The following is a 24,434-nucleotide window of genomic DNA, read 5'->3' on the forward strand; positions in this document are numbered from 1 at the left end:
TTAAATGAGGATTATATCCACCCATAATAAAATGAAATCATATTATGAGGTTACTTTTGCTGAAAATTTAAATTTTATTAAAAATTAAAGTATTATTGACATTAGTAGAGGCGATCTAGACCAGGGTCAGCAAACTAGGACTCATGAGCCAAATCTAAATCATTCCCTTTTTTCCCTAATAATGCTACTTGCATTCATCTCTGTACAGCAGCTTTCATGCTATAGCATTGAATAGTTGTGGCCCCCAAGGCCAAACTTATTTACTTCATCACCCTTTACAGAAAATGCTGTCTGACCCCTGGCCTAGAGCAATGGTTCTCAAACCTTACCATACATTAGAATCACCAGGGAGCTTTTAGAAGCCCTCATGCCCAAACCCATAACCCAGAGTAATTAAACCAGAATTTCTTGGGAGGAGACCCAGGAATAAAAAATTTTTTTAAAGCTCTCCAGATTCCAATGTGCAGCCCAGTTGAGAGCTGGTGGCCTATGGTATGGGGCTGGAGAATGTTATGAGAGCTGGTGCACAGAGCTGCACATAGATGGAATCCCATATTGGAGAAATGGAATAAGACATCAGCTGTGTGAACCAGTGTTTCATTCCAGGACTTCGCCTGGGCCTTGGAAAGCCAGCCAATAAAAAGAAGGAAGAAGAAAAGGAGCAAAGAGACCTCCCTCAGGAATAGCAGTTTAACAAGATCCCCAGATGGGAGTAGGGAGAGAGATGCTGATTCTAGAATTCTGAAACTATAAATGAGAATGCAAAAAAAAAAAAATAAAATAAGGGTAAGGGGAAGGAAAGGGGAAAGAGTTTAAGTAGACCTGCAGTGAGGAAAACAAATAGTTTACAGATTAAAGGGATTCTGGGTAAATGAATATTATGTAAAGACTCAAAAGGATAGCAGAAGAAAGATGGAGAGGGGTACATCCATGTCTGTACCCCCAGGTAGCCCCTATCTAAATTGATGACATAATGAAGTATGGGCTTTAGGGACTATTTGAACATTCCAAAGGAAAACAGAGAGGTGGAGGAACTTCTGTGAAAGTTTCTACAGCACAAGATAAATTATCTTCTGAAATGATCTGAGTCATTTGTACTTCTCCCCAAGGATGTGATTAATTCACATAAATTCCTCTCTTCTCCCTCTGAATCTCAAGATGATGCCGACTTGGCTAAGTGAGCTTTCCAAGCCTCCAAAGAAACATTGTTTTTTGGTATAGAATCAATTCCTGTCCATCTTCTCCCTTGGAAGACTTTTGGGTCATTTATTCTGAACACCACAGAAGAGATATACCTAAGTTAGTCTTTTTCCCCCCGAAATCACAGGTTTCGTCCACCCACTTGTTGACGGCTTCAGTTATGTCAGCACCCGCATCACTGGCTGTTGCTAAACTCTTTTGGCCTGAGACAGAAACACCTAAAATAACCCTCAAGAATGCCATGAAAATGGAAAGCGGGTAAGTGGAACACATGCACCTAGTTCATCACTACACAGCCAGAGGGGTTGGGATATCCAAATTCAAAGTGATCATCAGAGAGCACAGTGAATTATGACAGTAAACCGAATTTAATTTCCCAGTGACTTGTTAGACTTCACCCAAAAAATCTTGTTTTCACAAGAGAGGAAAACCTTTCTAAATATCTGAATGTCAGTACAATTCCTTGAATGTTAAAATGTAGAGATTTCACTTTAAATATAGTATGGTGTTCGTTGAGCTTAAGACCATTGGAAAGCCATGGGATAATCATTTCTAGAAGTTTATTATATAACTAGAGGCCCAGTGCACAAATTCGTTGCATGGGTGTGGTCCCTAGGCCTGGCTGGCAAACAGGGCTCATCAAGGCCAGCAGGCCAGGGGAGGGACCACAGGAGGTTGGCAGGCCAAAGAGGTTGGTTATGAGAGCACACTGACCACCAGGGGGAAGTTCCTGCATTGAGCACCTGCCCCCTGGTGGTCAATGCGTGTCACAGCAACCAGTCGACTGGCTGTTCAGTCTTTCAGTCACTTAGGCTTTTATATATATAAAAATATATATATAAAAGCCTAAGTGATAGGGCAGAGACAGTGTGATATAATAACCCTTAGCCCCTCATTGGTTCATTTTCATTGGCTCTGTGGAAAAGAAAAAATAGGTGGAAGAAACTAAGGGATTTAGTATGTTTAAGAGTGTTTCATGAAATCACAAAAATTAACCAACATGTTTTTGAGATTCATCCTTTATTTGTATTATAGGGAAAGTCCTAACCATGAGTGAAAAGCAAGTTGTTGAATGTATATATAAAATATGTGTGGTTCCACTTATAAAGTTAGCAAATGTGTAAAGCTATACAGCATATTATTAAAGGAAACAGACAAGTAGGGAAATTGAAAAGAAAGGCAATGATAAGCTTATTTTAAGGGAGAAAGATACTTCTGAGATTAGAGAGAAGAGGACGAGACTAAGAAAGAGCACTGTGGGGAGGGGGGTAGGAAGGTGGGACTCAAAGATGATAGTCATGTTCCATTTCTTAAGTGAGGTTAGGGATATTCAGACCTTCCTTGAACTGATAATTGTTATATAATGAATATTTTCTAAATATTTTCTGATAGCTATTTTTAATTACATATAATTTTTAGAAAGTTTTAAAAAAATATTTCTATTGATTTTTTACAGAGAGGAAGGGAGAGGGATAGAGAGTTAGAAACATCAATGAGAGAGAAACATCAATCAGCTGCCTCCTGCACACCTCTTACTGGGGATGTGCCCACAACCAAAGTATATGCCCTTGACCAGAATTGAACCTGGGACCTTTCAATCCACAGGCCAATGCTCTATCCACTTAGCCAAATGGTTTAAGGCTAGATGTAATTTGTAAGACCTAAAGTTTTATATTTTCCTAATTTTTATATTATAATGAAAAGAGTAATATAACACATACCCACCACCTATTCTCTGCCACCATGATTTCATAGAATTCAGGTGAGTGTTTTGACTCAGATATGGGCCTGAGAGCTGGTCTCTCCATCCAAATGAGCTTTGATTAGGCCATTCCTTTGCATGTGGTATCCATCCATGGAAAACTCGTTGGTAATTCTGGGATCACTATTTTTTGATAGTGATTCAAGGAATCTCCTAGAAGCTGCATCACAGGGAGCCTCCTCATCCATCTCCCTGGTGGCAAACATTGCTGTGAATCTGATTGCCTTCATAGCCCTGTTGTCTTTTATGAACGCGGCGCTGTCCTGGTTTGGAAACATGCTAGACTACCCACAACTAAGTTTTGAGGTATAATTCTACCATGTTTCTCCTCCGTTTTATTTCTGCCTATCTTTCTTAAAAACAAGAAAAAGTTTCTGAACAACTTTCCCTAACGGCCTATAGCACACTCTTACCTAATGTATGCACTTACTGGGTAACCCCCATCTTCTCACCCTCACTTCCCTCTCTTAACATCCTCCTACCTCCAACATTCAGTCATTCTCTCCTGACCTCATCCCAAGAATCAAGATTACTTCAAATGACCAATTCTAACTTTGATTCCTAATGGATAAAGATGGGCAAGGGTGTGTGAAGGGATTTTTATGCCTCAAGGAAGCACAGAAGGGACAGGAACAATCTTGTCCAGTGGGTAAATCAGAAGCTAATCGCCACTCTAATTAAGTATCTGTTTTTTGTTTCTATAGATAATATGCTCCTACATCTTCATGCCCTTCTCCTTCATGATGGGAGTGGACTGGCAGGACAGCTTTATGGTTGCCAAACTCTTAGGTTATAAGACATTCTTTAATGAATTTGTGGCTTATGAACAGCTCTCAAAATTGATCAATTTAAGGAAAAAGGCTGGACCCAAATTTGTGAATGGTGTGCAGCAATATATGTCGGTGAGTAAATATTTTGATGTTCAGTGCACCATTTCATCACGTACATACATTCATCAGATAATTACTGGTGCCGCTGTGTGTTAGCATGGCAGGCACTTGAGAGGCATCAAGAAAACAAAACATATCAAAATCCCTGGTCTCTTGGAGCTCTTTGTGTACTTAGCACCTCATAATTTTCAGTTATGCTGATTTAATCAGTGTGTGTGTGCAAGCAAGTGTGTGTGTACAGAGAAACACAACTAATCCTTTCACTGTGATCATTTACTTTTGAGCACTATGGAGCTGGGACAGAAATTAATCAATCAACAGATACTTATTGAATACATGTACAGCATACAGTACTTAGCTATTGAGGCCACAGCACTGAACAAGTGATGAGGCCTAAGCCCTAATGGGGCTCATGGTCTAATGATCTTCAAGGTCCCTTCCTTCCAACTTAAGCCATTCTATGAACACTGAGAAACCACAACATAGTGCCTGGACATCCGAAGCACAGTCGCCATCCTCCAAGTGGATGAGAGAAGAGGAGGTCAGAGCCTGTGGTTGGAACCTCTGAGACAAGCATCCCATAACTATGTCAGAATTCAAGGTCAATAGGCTGCAAGGAGATGCTCATTTCTGCTAGATGGGATAATAGAACTCAGGAGAGGCCATTATTCAGGCCCTTTTTGCAGATGAGTCTCCAACTTTTACTTCCTAGAAGGACAGAATTGTCGCACAAGGAAGCTCTTAGGGAAATGGTGAACATTTCTGACCATTACTCATTGAAACAATCCATTTGGCATTAATGTCCTAGGCCAGTGATTGGCAAACTCATTAGTCAACAGAGCCAAATATCAACAGTGCAACGATTGAAATTTTTTTGAGAGCTAAATTTTTTAAACATAAACTTCTAACCACTTCTTCAAAATAGACTCACCCAGGCCGTGGTATTTTGTGGAAGAGCCATACTCAAGGGGCCAAAGAGCTGCATGTGGCTCACGAGCCACAGTTTGCCCACCACGGTCCTAGGCTTTTAAAGGAAAGGGGGGGAAAGCATGCTGCCCAAGGTTCTAATGGAGACAGACAACCCACCTGAATAACACCACCATCTCTCCCAGGCCCCCAAAGACCAAACATGCAAATTTACTCCCACATATTACACACATGTAACAGTATAACCCAGGAGAGTACTTTGCTATTTTAGGTTTGGAGCATTTTGACCCACATGTTTGGTATATGGGCCTGTAAGTCTCCTGTTTCTCAAATATTCATTCTTCAACTGGCAGCACAGTGGTGCTTGGCCCAGTGGTCTCATTGGTTAGATGCCACCACTAACCAGGTTGCTCCCCTGCCAAAAGTAAACAATAAGCTAGATTAGGGGTGTCGAACTCAATCAGAGAAGGTGCCAAAATCTAAAATCCAGCCTAAATCGCAGGCCGAATGGTTTACTGAACAGTCATAAACTATCATTGTGATGGAAACGCAGCGGAGTGCAGTGAAGACAGCGCGGTGCGGGCCACATTGCAAGGCCTGGCAGGACGGATTTGGCCCGCGGGCCTTGTGTTTGACACATGTGAGCTAGATGAAGAGAAATGTTTTCCATCCCCAGCTGCCAGCTGCCAGGAGAAAGTGGTTTTGTTCATGAGCACAGCAAGCTCACAGTTCTGGCAATGCTGGGCAGGTTTGCCAACAGGTTATGAAGGGGATGGAGGAAAGAACAGTAGAGCTGATTTGGGTTGGTGGTGAGTCCAACCAGAGGCAGGCGCACAAAGGACATTTGAGCTCAATGTCTCTACTAATGTTGAGTCGTAATGGAGAAAAGCGATTTTTTTTATTTTCCAGAGCTTATTTCCAATCAACAAAATGGGGATGGGTCCCTGCAAATTCTTGCTTACTGACCAAGAAGTGTGTGTTGGGGAAGGGGGAGGGGGCCAACAGGAAAGGTACTGTGTAACTGAAACTGGAGTGTAAGATCTGAGTGCAAGAGGCAAAAACCCAATGTCACCCGTTGAATTATGACCACTGCTGATCTCCATTTTAAGAGATCAGAGCATGTATGCAGCACCCACATACACAGAATGAGCTCTTTATTTCTCAGTCATGTTCGCTTTCTTAGCCATAATATCTTGCATGTTTGGTTACATGTAATACAAACTATGGTACAGAGTTCAAAGGGTACAAAATGATATAGAGGGAAAAGTAAGGCATGCTCCCTATTTCTCTGCCCCCAGCCCCTCTCCCTGTAACATATTAGGCTCTCTGTTCTTTTTTTTTTTTTTTTTTTTTTTTTTTTTAAACAGAGAGGAAGAGAGAGAGCTAGAGAGGGGGATGTGCCCACAACCAAAGTACATGCCCATGACAGGAATCAAACCTGGGACCTTTCAGTCCACAGGCCGACACTCTATCCACTAAGCCAAACCAGTTTTGGCAGGCTCTCTGTTCTTAACCTTGCTCATCCCATCTAATGACATATTTCAGATGCCTTTCCATATTGTTGTCTGTGACATGGTATTCTATTGTACAAGCACACTGCAATTTATTTTAACCAGTCCCTTGCTGATGAACAATATTAACAATTTTTTGCTGTTAGAGGTAATGCTGCAATGAATGTCCTTGTACATATGGCATGTTTGCAAGGAGAGCCATAGGATCTATTGATATTATTGCTTCCCTAGTACATGCAGCTCATTTCATCATATAATCTTGCACATTTATAAGAAAAGGCAAAATGCAATCATCCCAGCCTCCTTTTCCTCTTATTATAAAACCCTCCATGGCCACATCTGTGTACCCCGTTCCCATCACTCCTCAGAAGGGGGAAAGAGGAATCTCAGTCCTTTATGCCATTTCCCTCTCTATGGTCTCTTAATAGGCTTGCCTGTTTTTTACGAGGACTGAACTAAATGAAAAGCACTAGAGAAAGCAGGGGATGAGAATGAGCTTGTCCAGAAACATTGGACTGCTCCAATCCTTGAAATATTTTTTCCTGCCTGCTATAAGCACACTGATTGAAAACCAACAAGGGAGTTCTCAGAAACCATGAACATGAAGAGGGGCCTTATAATTAACAAAAATTGCAATGACCACTTGAGTCTTAAATGTGAGCTTTTAAAAATTTCAGTTGCCCTGACCGATTTGGCTCAGTGGATAGAGCATAGACCTACGAACTGAAGGTTGCCAGGTTCAATTCCAGTCAAGGGCATGTTCCAGTAGGGGGTGTACAGGAGGCAGCTGATCGATGTTTCTAACTCTCTATCCCTTCCTCTCTGTAAAAAACCAATAAAATATATTTTCTTAAAAAAAAGTAGAAGAAGAAAAATTCCAGTTAGTGCCCTGGCCAGTGTCCTTCAGTTGGTTAAGCATTGTCCCATGCACCAAAAGGTTGCTGGTTCAATTGCAGTCAGAGCACAGGGCTGAGTTGCAAGCTCAATCCTGCAGTTGGGGTGCATGCAGTGGACAACTGATTGATGCTTCCAATTGCTCCACATCTTCACCAACATTTGCTATTGTCCATCTTTTTAGCCATTTTAGTGGACTCAGTGGTATCTCATTGTTTTAATTTGCATTTCCTGGTGAGTAAGGATGCACATCTTTTCGTGTGCTTATTGGCCATTCATAGGTCTTTTGTGAAATCTCTATCTGTGTTTTTTTTAATTGGGAGCTTGTTTTCTTACTAACGAGTTGTAATAGTTCTTTATACATTCTGAATAAGTCCTTTGTCAAATAAATGACATGTGGATATTTTCTGGGATCAATTTTGTATCTTTAGTAGTTAGTACTGTGCCTGGCACATAATAATAAGTGGCCTGCTCACATGGATGTTAGAAGCTATCATTGTAGGGAGAAAGTAGCAATTTGTAGAGGCCACAACCACCAACCTCAAATATTTCTTTTTCTTAAACAACTTTTTAAAATCTCTATTGATTTTGAGAGAGAAAATATTGACGTGAAAGAGAAACATCGATCGGTCGCCTCCCATATACACCCTGACCGGGGATCAAACCCACAACCTGGATATGTGTCCTGACCTGGAATTGAACTGGCTACCTTTCAGTGCATGGGATTATGCTCAACCAACTGAGCCACACCAGCCAGGGCAGACCTCAGGTATTTTATAGAGACTCTCTGAATCCACATAGTCCCTATCCCTCCCTCAAAATTCAAGAGGAGTTGGGAGGGGGGGAAGTGTCCAGGAAGCAACAAGTGTTGGACACCATGCACTGCACATTTAGTTGTCAATCCTGTTCCCATAGTCACACTAGGAAGCCTGGTTAGGAAGTCATATTTATAAGCTGGGCCATACCTTATAGACACCTGTGTGTTTATGCTTATTTACAGATTCGTTCGGAGACCATTGCAACTTACGCTCTCTGTGGTTTTGCCAATATTGGTTCCCTAGGAATAGTGATTGGTGCACTCAGTAAGTGGAAAGAATATTATTCAACAATAGATGTGATATAAACATGTTTCGGCTCTCCGTTTTGTTCTGTGACATTATTCGTGTTAGAAAAAAGAAAAAAGCCCTGCCACAACAGTAAATCTTTTGGAGTCTATTTTTTATCCCTGCTCTGCAGTGTAGTTTTCCTGTTATACCCAAGCGAACTTGAGCAAGAATTTGCTCCAGTGGACAGGGTCTTTCCCACCTGAGGATGACACATAGGTTTCACTTTGCGTGCCAGCTCCCAGAGATTTATAATGGCCACCTGGAGAAGGATGCAGGGTTCAGTGAAGTTCAGTGGGAAAATGCTATGATTAAATTGTGAGTTCTCTCATGGGCATAGAAGTAGATGATGATGAATGGATTGCAAATATTTGCAATGCATCCTTGCAATGCAATTTCTCCATGCCCCCACATACCAGGAGCCTTCTGGATGAAACTGAGGACTTGTGTCTTTGTGTGGACAAACGTAGTCTCTTCCTCACACACCAGAGAACTTCTCTGGTTGTGGAGCTCATCACTAAGTTCTTGAATCTTGAATTTCCCAGCTTAGTATTTTGTTTTGTTTTGTTTTGTGTTTTAAGTTAGCTGACCTGAGACCCCACCCCAGAACGATTCTCAGAGGCTGGGAATTTGGAATTCTACTCAGTAGTCTCGACATTAATCTCTAATTCTTGTTTCTATGTTTCCCAGCATCCATGGCTCCTTCTAGAAAGCGTGACATCACCTCAGTGGCAATGAGATCTTTGATTTCAGGGACCATCGCTTGTTTCATGACAGCCTGTGTCGCAGGTACGGCCTCCTGTCCTCTGTGTCCTGTCTCCCTGTGCCCATAGGATGGCAGCTTTCAGGAGGGCAGTGCTTCCAAGCTGCATATGCTGCTGCAGAAAGTTGAGAAGCAGAGCTGCCTATAAGCGGGTTGTAAAGTGAAATGTGTGGGGCACGGTGGAGAAGCTAAGGAACCAAGGAGAGTTCCGGGGATTTGTTAATGAACACACTGAATGGCATCTGTTCCACTTCCAGGCATTCTCTCTGGCACTCCTGTAGACGTCAACTGTTACCACATTTTAGAGAATGTCTTCAACTCCAGTTTACCTAGAAACACTACCAATGTGGTATCTTGCTGCCAGAGTGTAATAAGCAGGTATTGCATTCTTGATTATTATTTCTTTAGACCTCATTCACTTATCTTTATGTCTTCATAAATCTTACTTATTTAAATATAAGAATGTGTGTGATGATTCTAACCACCTTTCACTTTGACTTTTCTCAGCTAAGCCTAGGAATCATAATATTAAACAGTGCTGCTCAAGCATTTTATATGGCCCCAGTTATATATTAGGCACTGTGTCTGAATTAGCTCTCCTGAACTTCGAAACCACTGTTTAAGTTAGGCACTCTTGCTTGGGTAAGCTTCGGGTAAAAATGTGGCTTGGAGAGGCTATGTCACCTGCCTAAGAAAAACGAATTCATGCACAATCAAGACAGAAAGACCTAAGAAAAATTGGGTACTTCTGCCACACAACCCACACCCTTAACTAGTATCCTAGTTTCATTACTTGGTACTGCCTCCCTTTGAAGGAGATCATGCAACGCAGGTTAACCTGACAACATGGTGATGAGCTACAGTGCATGAGGGCCCACCAGTGGTCCATGCCAGCCACCCCCATCCAGTACAGTTTCTATTTACAAAATCAATATCCCCACTCATCTGCCCTTCTTAATATGTAAATGTTCTAGAAGGATTGATTTCATTCTCCCTTTGTTTATTCTGGAGGAATTAGGGGAAGTCCTTGAGGCCAAATAGGATTTGAGAGTTAAAACTAATTCTATGGGGCCTCCGTCCTTAACCTGCCCTAACCAGAATGTGAGAGGAAATCAGCTTCCTCCCCTATGCATTTTTTTGATGTGTCATCTTCTGATCATCTACTGTTTCTGTTTTCTAAGGCTCAACTAACTATTTCATTCCACTTTCCACTAGCACTGTTGTCAACGGTCCCAGCAAGATCATTCCAGGAGGAAACCACAGCCTGTATTCTCTGAAGAATTGCTGTCAATTGTTGAATCCATCATCACTGAACTGCAGTTGGATCCCTAATGCATTCTGAGTTCAGTTACTTCTCCAATGGAACTCTAAGTACGGGTGCTGAATTTTATACATTGGAGAGAGAGAGAGAGAAAAAAAAAAAGCTATTCTCCACAGATTGATACATCCATCATTAAATCAGCTTTAATTGGAAAGAAGAACAGGGGTGAACCCTGGCATGTGTCCTGACTTGGAATCGAAACGTGACCTTTGATTCCTGAGTCAACGCTCAATCACTGAGCCACACCAGCCGGGCCATCACGAATGCTCTTCGTACCACAAAGACCATTTTTTGTGAGAAACACAAACACTAATGTCTGAACTCACAAAAAAAAAAAAAAAAAAAAAGGAATGTGAAAAAGGTTTTGAAATACTTTAAGTAATTTATTTATATTTTCCTTTTTGTTAATGTACAAGAATAATTTTTTAAAGTCTATGTGTAAATAGTTGATTTTCTTTTGTGTTGGTGTTGATGATGAAAGAGCAAGCTAAATACCCAAAAAACTCTTTGTCAGAAACATAATATGCCAGGATATTTCTAGTTATTGATCATTTGTATCAAAATTTTCTTGGAACTCATTGCGCCCTTTTGGTATATAGACTTAATTTTAGGGAAACATATTTATGTGTCTTTTCCCTCTGTTCTTATGTTCTGGGGTCAACCTTCATAAAAGCCTTTGGCTTACTGTGTCATGGATGCCAATTATTCACATGTTGGTTCTCCTTTGTCTGCTATGTCTATTGTTTTTTTTCTCCCTTTTTAACTCTTTGCATTTTGTTTCTATTCTGCTTTATTTTAAGGAATCTCTAAGAGAATCTCTTAGCTGTTTCTAGGGTCTTTCTCTGACCAACTAATTTTTAAATTATGTCTGTTACCATTACTATTCCTTGGATGTTTGTAGCTCTTAGTTCTTCTCTGAACTCCTTTTTAAAATTATTATTTCAAGGAAAATAATTACTGCCCTGTTTTTTTGTTAAGCATTTTTTTTCAAATTACAAATAATAATACCAATTTTAAAATGATGTAATTTTAAAATGGTGATGTTACAATGGTGTTACATCCCAATAAACTTATTATAAGTTGAAAATGTAAATCAGCCAAAACCGGTTTGGCTCAGCGGATAGAGTGTTGGCCTGTGGACTGAAAGTTTCCGGGTTCAATTCCGGTCAAGGGCATGTACCTTGGTTGTGGGCACATCCCCAGTAGGGGGTGTGCAAGAGACAGCTGATCAATGTTTCTCTCTCATCAATGTTTCCAGTTTTCTCTCCCTCTCCCTTCCTCTCTGTAAAAACTCAATAGAACATATATATTTTTTTTAAAAAAATTTTAAATGTAAATCAAAAATGCATTTAATACACCTAACATCATAGCTTAGCTTAACCTACCATAGATGTGCTTAGAACACCTACATTAGCCTATAGTTGGACAATCATCTTTTGTTTCATCTCAAGAGTAATTGCCTTCCCCTTCTCGCCAGACTTGAAGACACAGATGGGTATTTTGTAGACATGATAGGATGGGAAAATACAAAACACAGTATCTAAAAATGCTAACAACACAGTACACTGTAGAGTATCAGTTGTTTACCCTTGAGATTGTGTGACTGACCAGGAGCTGTGGTTCACTATCACTACCCCACATCAAGAGAGAGTATCTTAACATATATTATTAGCTCACGAAAAGGTCAAAATTCAAAATTTGCAGTATGGTTTCTACTGGATGTAAGTTGCTTTCACACCATTATAAAGTTTTAAAAATCGTATGTTTAGGACTATCTGAATACACACACACACACACACACACACACACACCTTTCTCCTCACCCTATTGACTCCAGCTCTTTCCAGTACCATACCCCTGAGACTAATATTGTTAATTGACTGCCATATGCAGCTTTCTCCAAACACATAAGAATGTTGAAGATCGTTGGTTCTATGCAAATAGAGTCAATTTGCATATCACCTTCAACTTCTTTTCGCTTGGTAATATAACCTTGCAAATTTCTTTTTCCCCCCCCAAATATGTTTTATTGATTTTTTACAGAGAGGAAGTGAGAGGGATAGAGAGTTAGAAACATCGATGAGAGAGAATCACTGATCAGCTGCCTCCTGCACACCCCCTACTGGGGATGTGCCTGCAACCAAGGTACATGCCCTTGATCGGAATCGAACTTGGGACTTTCCAGTCCGCAGACCGACGCTCTACCACTGAGCCAAACTGGTTTTGGTAACCTTGCAAATTTCTATAAGTCATTATGTATAGTTTTAGCTTTATCCTTCCCTTCCCACCATTATGTGTGTGTGTGTGTGTGTGTGTGTGTGTGTGTGTGTACAATTCTACATAAATGAGATAACAAACTACATGCTCCCAGTAAAACCTCTTAATGGAGGTTTTTGGTGCATGGTAAAGTCTACACTCTTTTTTTTTTTTTTTTTTAAATATATTTTTATTGATTTCTGAGAGGAAGGGAGAGGAATAGTTAGAAACATCAATGATGAGAAAGAATCATTGGTTGGCTGCCTCCTGCATGCCTTCTACTAAGAATCAAGTCCGCCACCTGGGCATGTGCCCTTGACTAGAATCGAACCCAAGTCACTTCAATCTGCAGACCGACACTCTATCCACTGAACTAAAGCAGCCAGGGCGTCTTCACTCTTCTTTAGCAAACATAGAAGCTGAAGGGATGTTTGCACACACACCCAGTTTATCTTTCACCCTGCTCCCCAGTGTTCTAAGATGGTATGTCCATGTGTTTCCTATGTGCTTGCTCAGTTGTTATCTGAGGTCACTCAGTTCTGACAACATGTTGCTGTCAGCCTAGGTACCTGGACCCGGTTTTAAGCCAAAGCTGTGATATCTATAGCGTGTCCCCAAAATATTTATACACACTTTAACACCTGACAGCTCAATTTTGAAAACAAAATGTGTTTTAATAGACACTGCTTTGTAATTATTCAAAATTTGTGTATACACTTTTTGGGGCAACCTATATTTTGAAAAACTCTGCACTCTGTCTTATTGGCCCATGAAATTTGAAGCCCCCAGCCTTTTCTCTGAGTCTGTGTTTATACTAATACAGTTTTCACTACTCTGAAAGCCCTTTTCAAACACAGTATTATAAGTCCAGATATGAATGTCTCCTAACTTCAATAAAGATGGAAGTTTGCTCTACTGCTTATTATTCTCCTTATTGTTTTCCATTGTTTGCCAAAGGAGAAGGGGGTAGAGATGGCATTTCTTTCCCCAGTGCAGAAATTATGGTTCTAAACAAATTTTCTGACCCTGTGGGAGCCTTAGGACCTCAGCCAAAAATAAACTGGAATCATGTACTATGGAGAATTTTCTTTGACTCCTCCCAACCCCCATTGGTAAAATCAGAACATCCAAGCAGTTAGACCTGAGTGGCAAATTCTTTGCAACTACACTGATTACTAACATGCATTCATTTTGCAATTGCTCACAACTAATTGTTTTTATATTTCTGTAGTTTATTTAAGCTGATAAGCTACTGTGAAGGGCTTAAGATGTGCACTTGCCCAGTGAAGCTGACTTCCAATTACAGAACAATTACAGAATTGGGCATGCTTTTAAAGAAGGTACTGAAGGACACAGCGTACCAGGAAGGATTCAACTCCCCTGAATGTCCTGGAGTGGAGAAGGGGAGGCAATCATTCACATTTAAACAGGCGGGAGCACAGGACTTAAGGAAGAGATGTCTGGTACAGGCACCGCCATATGGAGCTAATGAACCACCTGGTCCTGAGAATAGCTACTTTCTACAACCATTACTTATTTTTTTTTAATTGTTTTAAGCTCAAGCAGGAAGGAAAGTATACATTTACCAATTCTTTTTCTGGGTCTAAAGACAACACAAGCTTGTAACAATTGTTTGTCTTTAGGTCACAAAAACAATGTGACTGCCTCCTGGATGTAGAGTGAGTATTTTCAACTGTGGTCATTAGTGGGACTACGTGGCGTTTTCATTTCAAAAGAGTCTAGAAAATAAACAAAGAATCTGCACCAAGTCAGCCCCTCTTACTCATTATATCTTTTGCAAAATGGGAAGACAGTGACTGGTGTTGAGGAGGATATAGCCAGTAACCATGCAACGGAGGAAAGCATTCAAATGACAACCTTAAGATTTAGTCCTCCGGCAACTGACAGCAACTACTTGACCAAGAGAAATCAGGATTGGAATGAAACGTATGTCTTACAAGCCATATTAACATGTAAAATCAGCCCTACATCTTCCATGTATGAACATGCTTCTGGTAATACTCATCAAATAAGAGAATTGTAGAACTCTACATCATTCAGAAATGTTTCAACTCCCCTCAGCCCCCTTACTCCCTCCCCGAGATGTGTAGAGCCACCAAACCCATAGCTAAGAGCAGAGTTGGGGCAGTATTCCTGGTCTAATCTAAATCTCTTCAACTGCAGAGTAACCACCTCATTCTTTAATTGTTTATACACATGTCTGTCTGACCACTAGACTACTAATTCCTATGTATCTCCAGTAGCTAGGATCTGGCATCGAGTAGACATTTGGTAAATTTCTATTTAATGAATAAATGAAGATTGCAAAATGGATAACCCTCACATAAGCAGTTAATTGGATCACTATTGAAAACTTTTAAAATCTCATCAAAATTACCCACTCATAAAAATTGCAAAGGTTATACAAGCGTATAATTGAGAAGTTGGACACTGCCTCCTACTTCAATCTCATTTCTAATCATAAGTCAGCCACAGTTAACACTTTGATGTCACCGCTAATTTTTCTCTATATATAATAAACAGTACTATAAGTGATACCTAGTAAATGGAGTGGTGAGTCGTCTTTATTTCTAAATATGGAACATTTCACAAATTTGCATGTCATCCTCGCACAGGGGCCTTGCTAATCTTCTCTGTATCCTTCCAGTTTTAGTATGTGTGCTGCCAAAGAGAGCACAGGTGAGTCTTCTTTCAAGCTCAATGCCAGAAACACTTCACCTTCCACCTCTTAGCAATGTCAGGATTTTGCTTGTCTTACAGGAACTGTGTTGTACATAATGAGCAAACAAAATTCAGGAGACTAGCCTTCCTCATAATCTATCTGCAAGGCCAGCCTGCAACTTAGTAGTGTTGTCTTTGTTGAAGCTAAATGGAATCATTACAAATATCCCAACACCCAGCATAAATAAGTGTATTTACCATAACCAGATTCCTTTGGCTTATATGAGCCATTGTCCTATCACATTTAGAAAAGCTCTTTCAAGAAATGGAAAACAACCATCCAGTTGCTACTTCAGCAGCTAAGATTTCAGCTCTGGAGTGGAACTACCAGTGTTCAAATCCTGGCCCCTTTACCTTTGATATAACCTCTCTACCTACTCAGTGTCTCCATCTGTAAAATGCAAATAAACATAAATTCTCTCCCATATTTTTGTGATAATTAAATAAGTTAAATTAATGTAAAGCACTTAGAAGCATGCCTCACACAGGAAAACTATATAATATACTTTTTTTTTCATTGAGGTATAACTTACATTCAGCAACTACACAGAACTGCAGTGTACAGTCTGATGACTTTTGACAAATGTATACACCAGTGTACGTGACTTCACCCCAGTTGAGATGAGTGCATTTCCTTCATTTTAGAAAGGTCCCCAGTGCCCCTTCCCAGTCAATCTCACCCCTGTCCTCCCAGTTTAGCGTGATTTATTCTCTTTCCCCTGGAGACTAGCTCTGGTGGATTCAGATGGAACTTCATATCAATGGAATCATACAGCACATGCTCTTTTGACTCTTGCTTTTCTCATTCAGCATAGTGTATTCATTTTTTATCCAGTAGGTCTTTCAGCTTTTATTCCTGAGTGTTATTTCCTTGTATGAATATAATACCATTTATGTATCCGTTCCACTCTTAATGAACATTTAGATTCTTTTCAGTTTTTGCAAAATTATTTTTTGAAAAATAACTTCTATTTACCACAATTTGCTGAGGTGTTTCAGAACATCTTAAGTTTAGGAAACGTGAATTGGAAGGTAAAGAAGGTGTGGCTTACCCACATTGGGGTTTGCTCCTTCACGCCCTTACTCTCCCTCCACATCAAACTGAATCTCTTTATTCACATGTTGTTTTTCACAGGTATTTTCAAAATCATTGGCTTCGGGCCACAAACTGGAAGGTCAGTGATAACTGAGCCTTTAAAGAGAATAACAGGGTATAAGGTTTGAGGTGCAGGAAACTGACCACCAAGGAGTTTTAAAGTAAAGTTTATTCCCCAGTAATGAGTGGGACTCATTACAGAGGTAGGGAAATCAGAAGTGAAGGAGTTGGGAGGGGGGATGGACCCAGCCGGGCTACCATCTGGACATGGAGGATCAGCAGCACGTGGCTGGTCTGGGGGTCCTTTTAAGGGGAGGAACAGGAGAGGGTTGGACCCAGGGCAGAACAGGAAGGGGTGGGCTCCAGGACAATTTGGCATGCGCTGATTGATGGCTCAATGTCTTGGAGATGTCTCTGTGAGAGATGCCAATAATGTCATAACTCCGCCCACCAGTTGGGAGGAGGGAGAACCTTATACAGGGAAGCTGGAGTACCTGTAAGGTCATTCTTGGTTGAAAAGGATGGTGATTGATCTGTTCCTACACACTATATAACAGCACTTTCACTGTATTGTGTTTTTAAAAAATTCACTTGGCTTTCCTAACTCTCCAATAGATCTACTTTACATTAGCATTTGACGTCATTGGGCTGTAGTGCAGAAACTTGAATTTTTAAAAAGATAAGTAATGTAAGAAAACACTTTGTACTTTGAAAGTATTGTGGGCAAACCTGGAGTGCACGCGAAATGAGCTCTAATCATATCATAATATTTTGGCTCCAGCATCTCGCAAGATACAAAAGCATCCATCAGCTGAAAATGTTGTTACTTGGGAGCTACAAAAAATGTAATCCCATTTATGGGGATGGCTGGCCGGTTCTTAAAAGCACCTGTGTGAAACAAAAGACTAATCCTCAAACAGAAGGAAACACGGTGTTCTTGGGGGCTCAGGGGAAATTCTCCTGTCAGTGTGACTTGACTATTGTTTCCATAGCAACAGACTCTGGGATTCTCAAAAGCTGCCATGTGCTCACAGGAGGCTGCAGCTGGACACTCAAAAAACTTCTTTCTCAGGTTACTGAAGTATTCAGAAAGAATTCAATCAAAATTTCATTTAAAATTGGCCTTCTAGATGACTTGAAAGTATTTCTTAAATATTCTCTCTACCTTCTTACCAGTAATATCAGGAATGTGCTTGATGGGAATTGTATTCCGGGCTTAGGTATTTACCCTGAAGTGAGGACAGAGCAGAGATCCAGATAGTTCCTGCAGCAACTGGCCAGAGCCCGGATGGCCATGGGGGACAAGGCAGAGATCCCGGTTCTAGGGGTGACTCTGCGTTAGCCGCTGTAACTGGATTGGGAAAGGCACTCAGAGGCATTTCTGTCTCTACCACTTATATTAGAGGCTTCATTGCAAAAGTAATCAATCCTTTGTTATAGAAAAATATTCATAATGTTAAGGACAAAATAAAAATTTTCCAGTACCCCCTTACAAAAAATATACCTAATACTAATAATCTATAACATATAGTCATTCAATGTGCACGTGTGAGTGTGTGTGTGTGTGTGTAACACCATTGTGATATATTTTGAGATCAGCTTCCTTCCCATCTCCAATGTATCATGACCACTTTTCCATGTTGTTAAATATTCTTTTCTTTTCTTTTTTTTAATATATTTTTTATTGATTTTTTTACAGAGAGGAAGAGAGATGGACAGAGAGTTAGAAACATCGATGAGAATCATTGATCAGCGGCCTCTTGCACACCCCCTACTGGTGGGGATGTGCCCGCAACCACGGCACATGCCCTTGACCGGAATCGAACCTGGGACCCTTCAGTCTGCAGGCTGATGCTCTGAGCCAAAACGGTCCCGGCCATGTTGTTAAATATTCTTGTATGCCGGAAACCAATCATTGTCTCACTAATAGAAAGAGGCTGGTCAACCTTGAAGCTCTGAAAGGTCAGAGCCAACCACTCCCTATCTAATTGAGACAATGGTAACTGAGGCAACTTCCCCATCTTGTAATCATGTAAATCCTTACTGATATGATAATCTGCTTATTACCTGCCTAAGGGCTATGGGTGTTTCCCAAAGCTGCTTAAAGGTAATGGGTGTATCCCATAGCCTCAATAAAAGGGATAGCAAGGTCTTCCCACTAGAAGTTGACTCGCCTGGCCCCCCATTTGTCCCAAATTAACTCTTTTCTAGTCTCTCTTCATTTTAGTGTGTGGCCTCCTCCAGAAACCGAACCCTGAGTGGGCCCTGAATCACGCGGGTCTTGTTAAGGATTCCCACACCTGTACATTGTTTTTAAATGGCTGCAAAGCATTCCATTATATGACTTTACTATAATTTAACCTACCTCCCATGGCTGGCCACTATGGATGTTTCCCCTTTTCTTTCATTAGTTTCTCCCATATATTTACCTTCCCACAATTTACTGTGCCTAGAAGCAGTTTACTTCCTACAATTTATCCCACTCCCTTTGTCTTGTTATTTCACAATCTTTGTTAGAATGAGATAGGAGTCTCCACATCTAACCACTTCTTTGGGTTTTTACTTCTTTCTTTTTCTTTCTTTCTTTCTTTCTTTCTTTCTTTCTTTCTTTCTTTCTTTCTTTCTAATATATTTTATTGATTTTTCACAGAGAGGAAGACAGAGGGATAGAGAGCCAGAAAAATCGATAAGAGAGAATCATCGATCAGCTGCCTCCTGCACACCCCCCACCGGGGATGTGCCCACAACCAAGGCACATGCCCTTGACCGGAATCGAATCCAGGACCCTTCAGTCCACAGGCCAACGCTCTATCTACTGAGCCAAACTGGTGCCGGCTTTCACTTCTTTCTTGTGAAGTCCCCATATGCATGTCATATAAATGTTTCTTTTGTTAATCTCTTTTGTTAATTTAACCTGTGGGCCCCAGTCCCAGAACCTAACAGGGTAAGAAGAAAAGATCCTTTTTCTTCCCCTATAATATCTAAAATGGAGATCATCATATCCAACCCCGAAAATTAGCCTTAAACATTAAATAAATGTGGACTGTCTGGCCCATAGAAAAATTTGATAAGTTTCAGCAATGATGACAAAGAAAAGGAATGTCGCCTGCTTCACCCTTGTGCAAAGAAAAGCAGATACCCCGAGGGTTCACAGCTAAGGATAGCCTTTCCACTGGATCTGAACTAAAGACGTCATTACATGTGGAAAATTGTATCATCGATGATCTGGATAATAGGTTTGAGATTATATTAGTGAATTTTTTCACTAATTCAGTTTGAAAGTGAAACTCAAGGGCTGTTATTTCTCCTGAGGTTGGCCGGCCAAGGCAAAATGTCAGGTACGACCAGATTTGAATTCTAGCTTAGCCATTCATCTCTAAGACTCCATTTCCTTCTCATTAAAAGAGGGATAATTTTACCTCTTCTCATTCTGACAAATAATGTGATAATAATATAAGAAAAGTGGCTAGCACTATGCTTATCATATATGTTCAATAAATGATAATTATTTTTATTATTATCACGTTCTTCACTGTATCATTAAGAATTATGGCTATGGATGGATGAGAACAAATAAAAGGTGGGGAATAAATGAAGAACTGGAAGGAAAGAAAGAAAAAAAAATAATTAGAATATTAAAATCAAAACTATCCAAAAAAAATAAGATATATTGATGGAGGAACAGAGGGATATACAGATGGATAAAATGTGATCAAGTAGCTAAAAAAAAATATTAATGATAGAATCTAACCAGTATGTTTCACTATAAATTCTTTCAAGTTTGCTATATATTTGAATATTTTTTTATATTAAAATGTTGGAAGAAACTCAAGGCTACCATGCTTCTCTCCCCTCTAGTTCTAATTTTACCACACCTCCCCCACCCCTCACATATACTCAAAAGTAAAGGGTGATGGGTTTTCTTTGTGTCTTGATCTTTCAGGAAGAGTGCAGAACTTATAATTCACCTCCTGGCCTAAATTTCCAGCTGTCTTTGTGAATGTGATTCATTCCCTTCCCCTGAGATTCATACTTATTTCCTGCTGGTCCAGCTGACAGCTCCAATTTACACATCTCTGCCACCAATTTTGCTCATGTCCCAAAATCCCGCTCTGACCCTGTTTCTCTCAGGCCCCAATTCCCAGAGTCCAAACAGCTTCTCACCCAGAAAGTGCAGAGAAGAAGCTGGAAAGCCCTGTTTCCAGGACAGTTGGACCACCAAAGCCGGCTGCAGCTTCCTCCTGCCGCTGTGGCTCAGGCGACCCTGTAGAGTTGTCAGCCTGGAAACTGACAGAGATCAGTGCGCACTGGTTGCCATGGTGAGGAGGAACCTAAGGATGATTTCTCCATGCACACTGCTGCCTGGCATGTCTGGTGCCCAGAGTTGCAAGAGAGTGCTAAAAGCCCCTCATCAAATCATTGACCTTTAGGCAGGAATTCAATTGTAGGCAATGGGTCTGAGGGTCAGGCTTCACAAAAGAGATTGGGAGGCGGAGGAAAACTGGACCCTTCAGAAACCTAGAAAATTTAGTACTCAAAGCAAATTCTGTATTTTTTCTTACTGTTTCTATACCTTTTTGTGTCTTTTAGACTTTTTTCAATTACAGTTCATATTTAATGTTTTAGGTATACAGCATAGTGGTCAGACATTTATATAATTTTCTAAGTGAGCAAATTCTGTATATTTTTAATGACATGTTCTTTTTTGAAAAAACAGAAGTTTAACTCCATTCAGGAATGTTAAACTTTGAGCAATCAGCATCCTCCAGTCCAGTATTTGTCAACAATGCTGACCCCCAAACTATAGAATTATCGATAGAATCTCTGGGGATGGGTCCCAGGTAACTGCAATTGTAACAATGTCCCTACGGTCTTCCATACAGTTTGAGAAATATTGCTCTAGGGTAGCTGTATAACCTGAAAGTCTCATGACAAAACAATTCTAGTCAGTAGCACCCAAACTTTTCACTATTCTGGATCCTTTCTGTCATGTTCTTCCATCCTATGGCACCACAAGAGTCACACTCTTTGAAGGATATTTTTCTACCAAACAAACTGCATGATTCACTTAGCTACAGACCCAAATCTCTAACTTTATCATACTGATCTAGTTGTTACTAGCAGTGGTCCAAAGTCATCTTTTCATTCATATATTCAATTTATTTCCAAAAGGAATCACTTATTAAAATCAGCTTTGTTTGAAATTATACAGCAAATGAGGAAATTAGAGGACATCAGTAATAGCAACTGCAAATAGCTTTTAAATCATCTGGATATTTCTCTCCAAGAAGTCACTGTTCTCTTCCATTTAGGAAATAGAAACATTTTGCCTGCATTGGCAACAATCTCAACAGCATGCATAACAACAGTAACAATGATAATTTTTAAAATATCAATTAACATCTGGGTAGATCTTTTTCAATACAAAACACTTTAGTTGCATATGTATCTCCCTTGTGTGCAGTAAAGTAGGTGTTTTTTCATTATTTCACAGACACAGGACAGGGGTTCATAGTGGGAGCTCACGTCACTGGGGTTTGGAACTCAGTTCTAACACATATCATCTCAGTAACCTTGGATAAGTTACATAATGTCTCTGACCCTCAATAACCCTATAAAATGAGAATAAAAATAGAATTTACCACAGGCAGATGCTGTGATATGCAGTACAGACATGCAGTAACCCTGGTAAAATGCTGTAACTATTCGTTGAGGACAGAGAAGTAAGTTGGTCTTCCCAAGGCAGAACCAGGTCTGGCCTTACCTGAAGCAGAGGGGGTACAATGCAAACATGTGGTGATCAGTGGAAGAGTCTGTAATGAATAGAACCCACAGAATCTCCAAGCCTAGAAATGCCTGTCACAGACTACTTCACCGCCAGGCTCACTTAGGGGACAATGCACCATGCTAAAGTCCACAGCTGGCCACAAGGTGGCAGGATGTCACCAGCAAGGGCGCTCAAACCCAAAGTTCACTGCAGAACAAATCTCCATTGCTTAAGCCCCAGCTTCACCATCGGACCCGGCAGATTGATGTCTGATGTCCAAGATGACAAACTGAAATACCCCAATTAAATCAGCCCTAAACCTAAATTAGTGACAAAATTTCTGAAAATGTCATTATTCTGCCTTAATGCTCAGCTCTTTTAAAAAATACATATTTTAATTGATTTTTCACAGAGAGGAAGAGAGAGGGATAGTTAGAAACATTGATGAAAGAGAATCATCGATTAGCTGCCTCTTGCACACCTCCTACTGGGGATGTGCCCGCAACCAAGGTATTATACATGCCCTTGATCAGAATCGAATCTGGGACCCTTCAGTCTGCAGGCCAACGCTCTATCCACTGAGCCAAACCAATTTCGGCAATGCTTCAGCTCTTATTTGAGCCAGTACCATAGGTACCTCATCAGTCTACACAAAAAGTACCACAGACACCTCATCAGTCTACACCTTAAGGTGACCAGGAACTTATTCCAACACAAATGACCACTTCTGTTTGCATGAATTCCAAGCATCAAATGAATAAAGGAATTGAGAAACTTTAGATATCAGCAGCAACCCTCTAGAATCTCTAGAACCTTCTTATTAAAGCATTTTTTAAAAAATATATTTTTATTGATATTTATAGAGAAAGAAACATTCATGTGAGAGCGAAACATCTATTAGGTGCCTCCTGCGTGCCCTCTACAGGGGATGGAGCCCACCACCTGGGCATGTGCCTAACTAGGAATTAAATTGGCAACCGTTTGGTGCACAGGACAATGCCCAACCAACTGAGCCACACTAGTCAGGGCATAGAACATTTTCTTATAAAGATGAAAATGTCTTCTAAAATAGTCAAATTATTTTCATATAACTCAATTACCATAAACATTTTAAAACCTGGATTTTCCTATTTCTGAGCTATCTTTTCTTTTACTCGTTACAAAAAAAATGAATGTCTAAGGATAATAGAATAACTTAAATAGAGCCTAATGACATACAAGTTTTTACATAGACTCATAATGTTTTACAGTCAGATGGTAACTGGGAGATTATCTACTTTAATGGCTTCATTTTCCCAAAGAAATGAAATTTCTTCAATTTCCAGAAGTTAGAACTTGCCTAAGATAACACAGAAAGCCAGTTCAGATCTGAGGCCCAAACTTGTGTTACCTGAATCTCAGGATAGTTTGGACTAATGTGGATCTTCTATTTAACTATGCCAGGAAAGCCATGATTTTCCTTTACCCTATAGTGTAGAGAACCACTAACAAGAAGAGAATATCAGTCCAGCTCTGTATCAGAAATTCAGTGGCAGTTAGGACAAAAACTATCTGAGAAGCATCATGATTATCCCAATAGCAAGGCCTTAAAAACCACAACAACAAACCCTGATGATCCAGGGCTAATCTCTTTGGAACCTGAAAAAGAACTTGCCAGGCAACAGCCACTCAACTAGGACGTGTGATGGAATAAAATCCAGATGGAAGGAACAAAGTCACTTTCCCTGGACCCTGGAGACCCTGAGCCAGTATCACAAGGTGTGACAATAAAGTAATGGGTCTGATGATAAAAGAAACACCGCCAGCGCTTTCCAAGTGGGCCCTGTGTCCTCTGAGGCAGAGCTTGGGAAGCTGTGTGTTAGTGCCAGATACACTGCAGCAGCTCAGATGTTAACTCCCCTGCGGGTCTTGCCCTCAGAGCTTCAGCACGTTCCCCAAATCTCTACCCCAGCATAAAGCTTGGTCACGTGAGCGTGCAGTTGTTTCTGGGAAATGTGCAGAATCAACTCTTGGGAAAAATGTGGGTGGTCGAGGCAGATAATGACATTTTCAGATAAAACTGAATTGCATGTAGTCATTGGGTAGATTTCCCCTGTGACTTATAAACTGAACCATATGGTCCATCAAGTGAGAAATAGATTCACCTTCATGGAGGTGGTCAGGAAAAAACCTTACAGTATTCCTATCACCGTATGCATTACT

General features: G+C 40.4%; 1 protein-coding gene and 1 non-coding gene across 2 annotated transcripts in view; one reads left to right on the forward strand and one right to left on the reverse strand.

Annotated features, from left to right (window-relative positions):
• Positions 1-11,317, forward strand: part of SLC28A3 (solute carrier family 28 member 3) — a 58,979-nt gene extending 47,662 nt beyond the window's left edge. The window contains exons 13-19 of the mRNA XM_045580294.1: positions 1,328-1,458; positions 3,100-3,268; positions 3,667-3,864; positions 8,185-8,266; positions 8,978-9,076; positions 9,308-9,428; positions 10,266-11,317. Of these exons, the coding sequence (XP_045436250.1) occupies positions 1,328-1,458; positions 3,100-3,268; positions 3,667-3,864; positions 8,185-8,266; positions 8,978-9,076; positions 9,308-9,428; positions 10,266-10,392 (927 nt within the window). The 3' untranslated portion in view covers positions 10,393-11,317. The remainder of the gene's footprint in view (positions 1-1,327; positions 1,459-3,099; positions 3,269-3,666; positions 3,865-8,184; positions 8,267-8,977; positions 9,077-9,307; positions 9,429-10,265) is intronic.
• Positions 11,318-15,218: 3,901 nt separating this feature from the next.
• On the reverse strand, positions 15,219-15,325 carry LOC118716817. Its single transcript, XR_004987275.1, has one exon. It is a non-coding gene; the product is annotated as a U6 spliceosomal RNA (small nuclear RNA).
• Positions 15,326-24,434: the final 9,109 nt, after the last annotated feature.

The sequence above is a fragment of the Pipistrellus kuhlii genome, unplaced genomic scaffold (genome assembly GCF_014108245.1).
Source record: "Pipistrellus kuhlii isolate mPipKuh1 unplaced genomic scaffold, mPipKuh1.p scaffold_m20_p_12, whole genome shotgun sequence".
Classification (NCBI taxonomy): Eukaryota; Metazoa; Chordata; class Mammalia; order Chiroptera; family Vespertilionidae; genus Pipistrellus; species Pipistrellus kuhlii.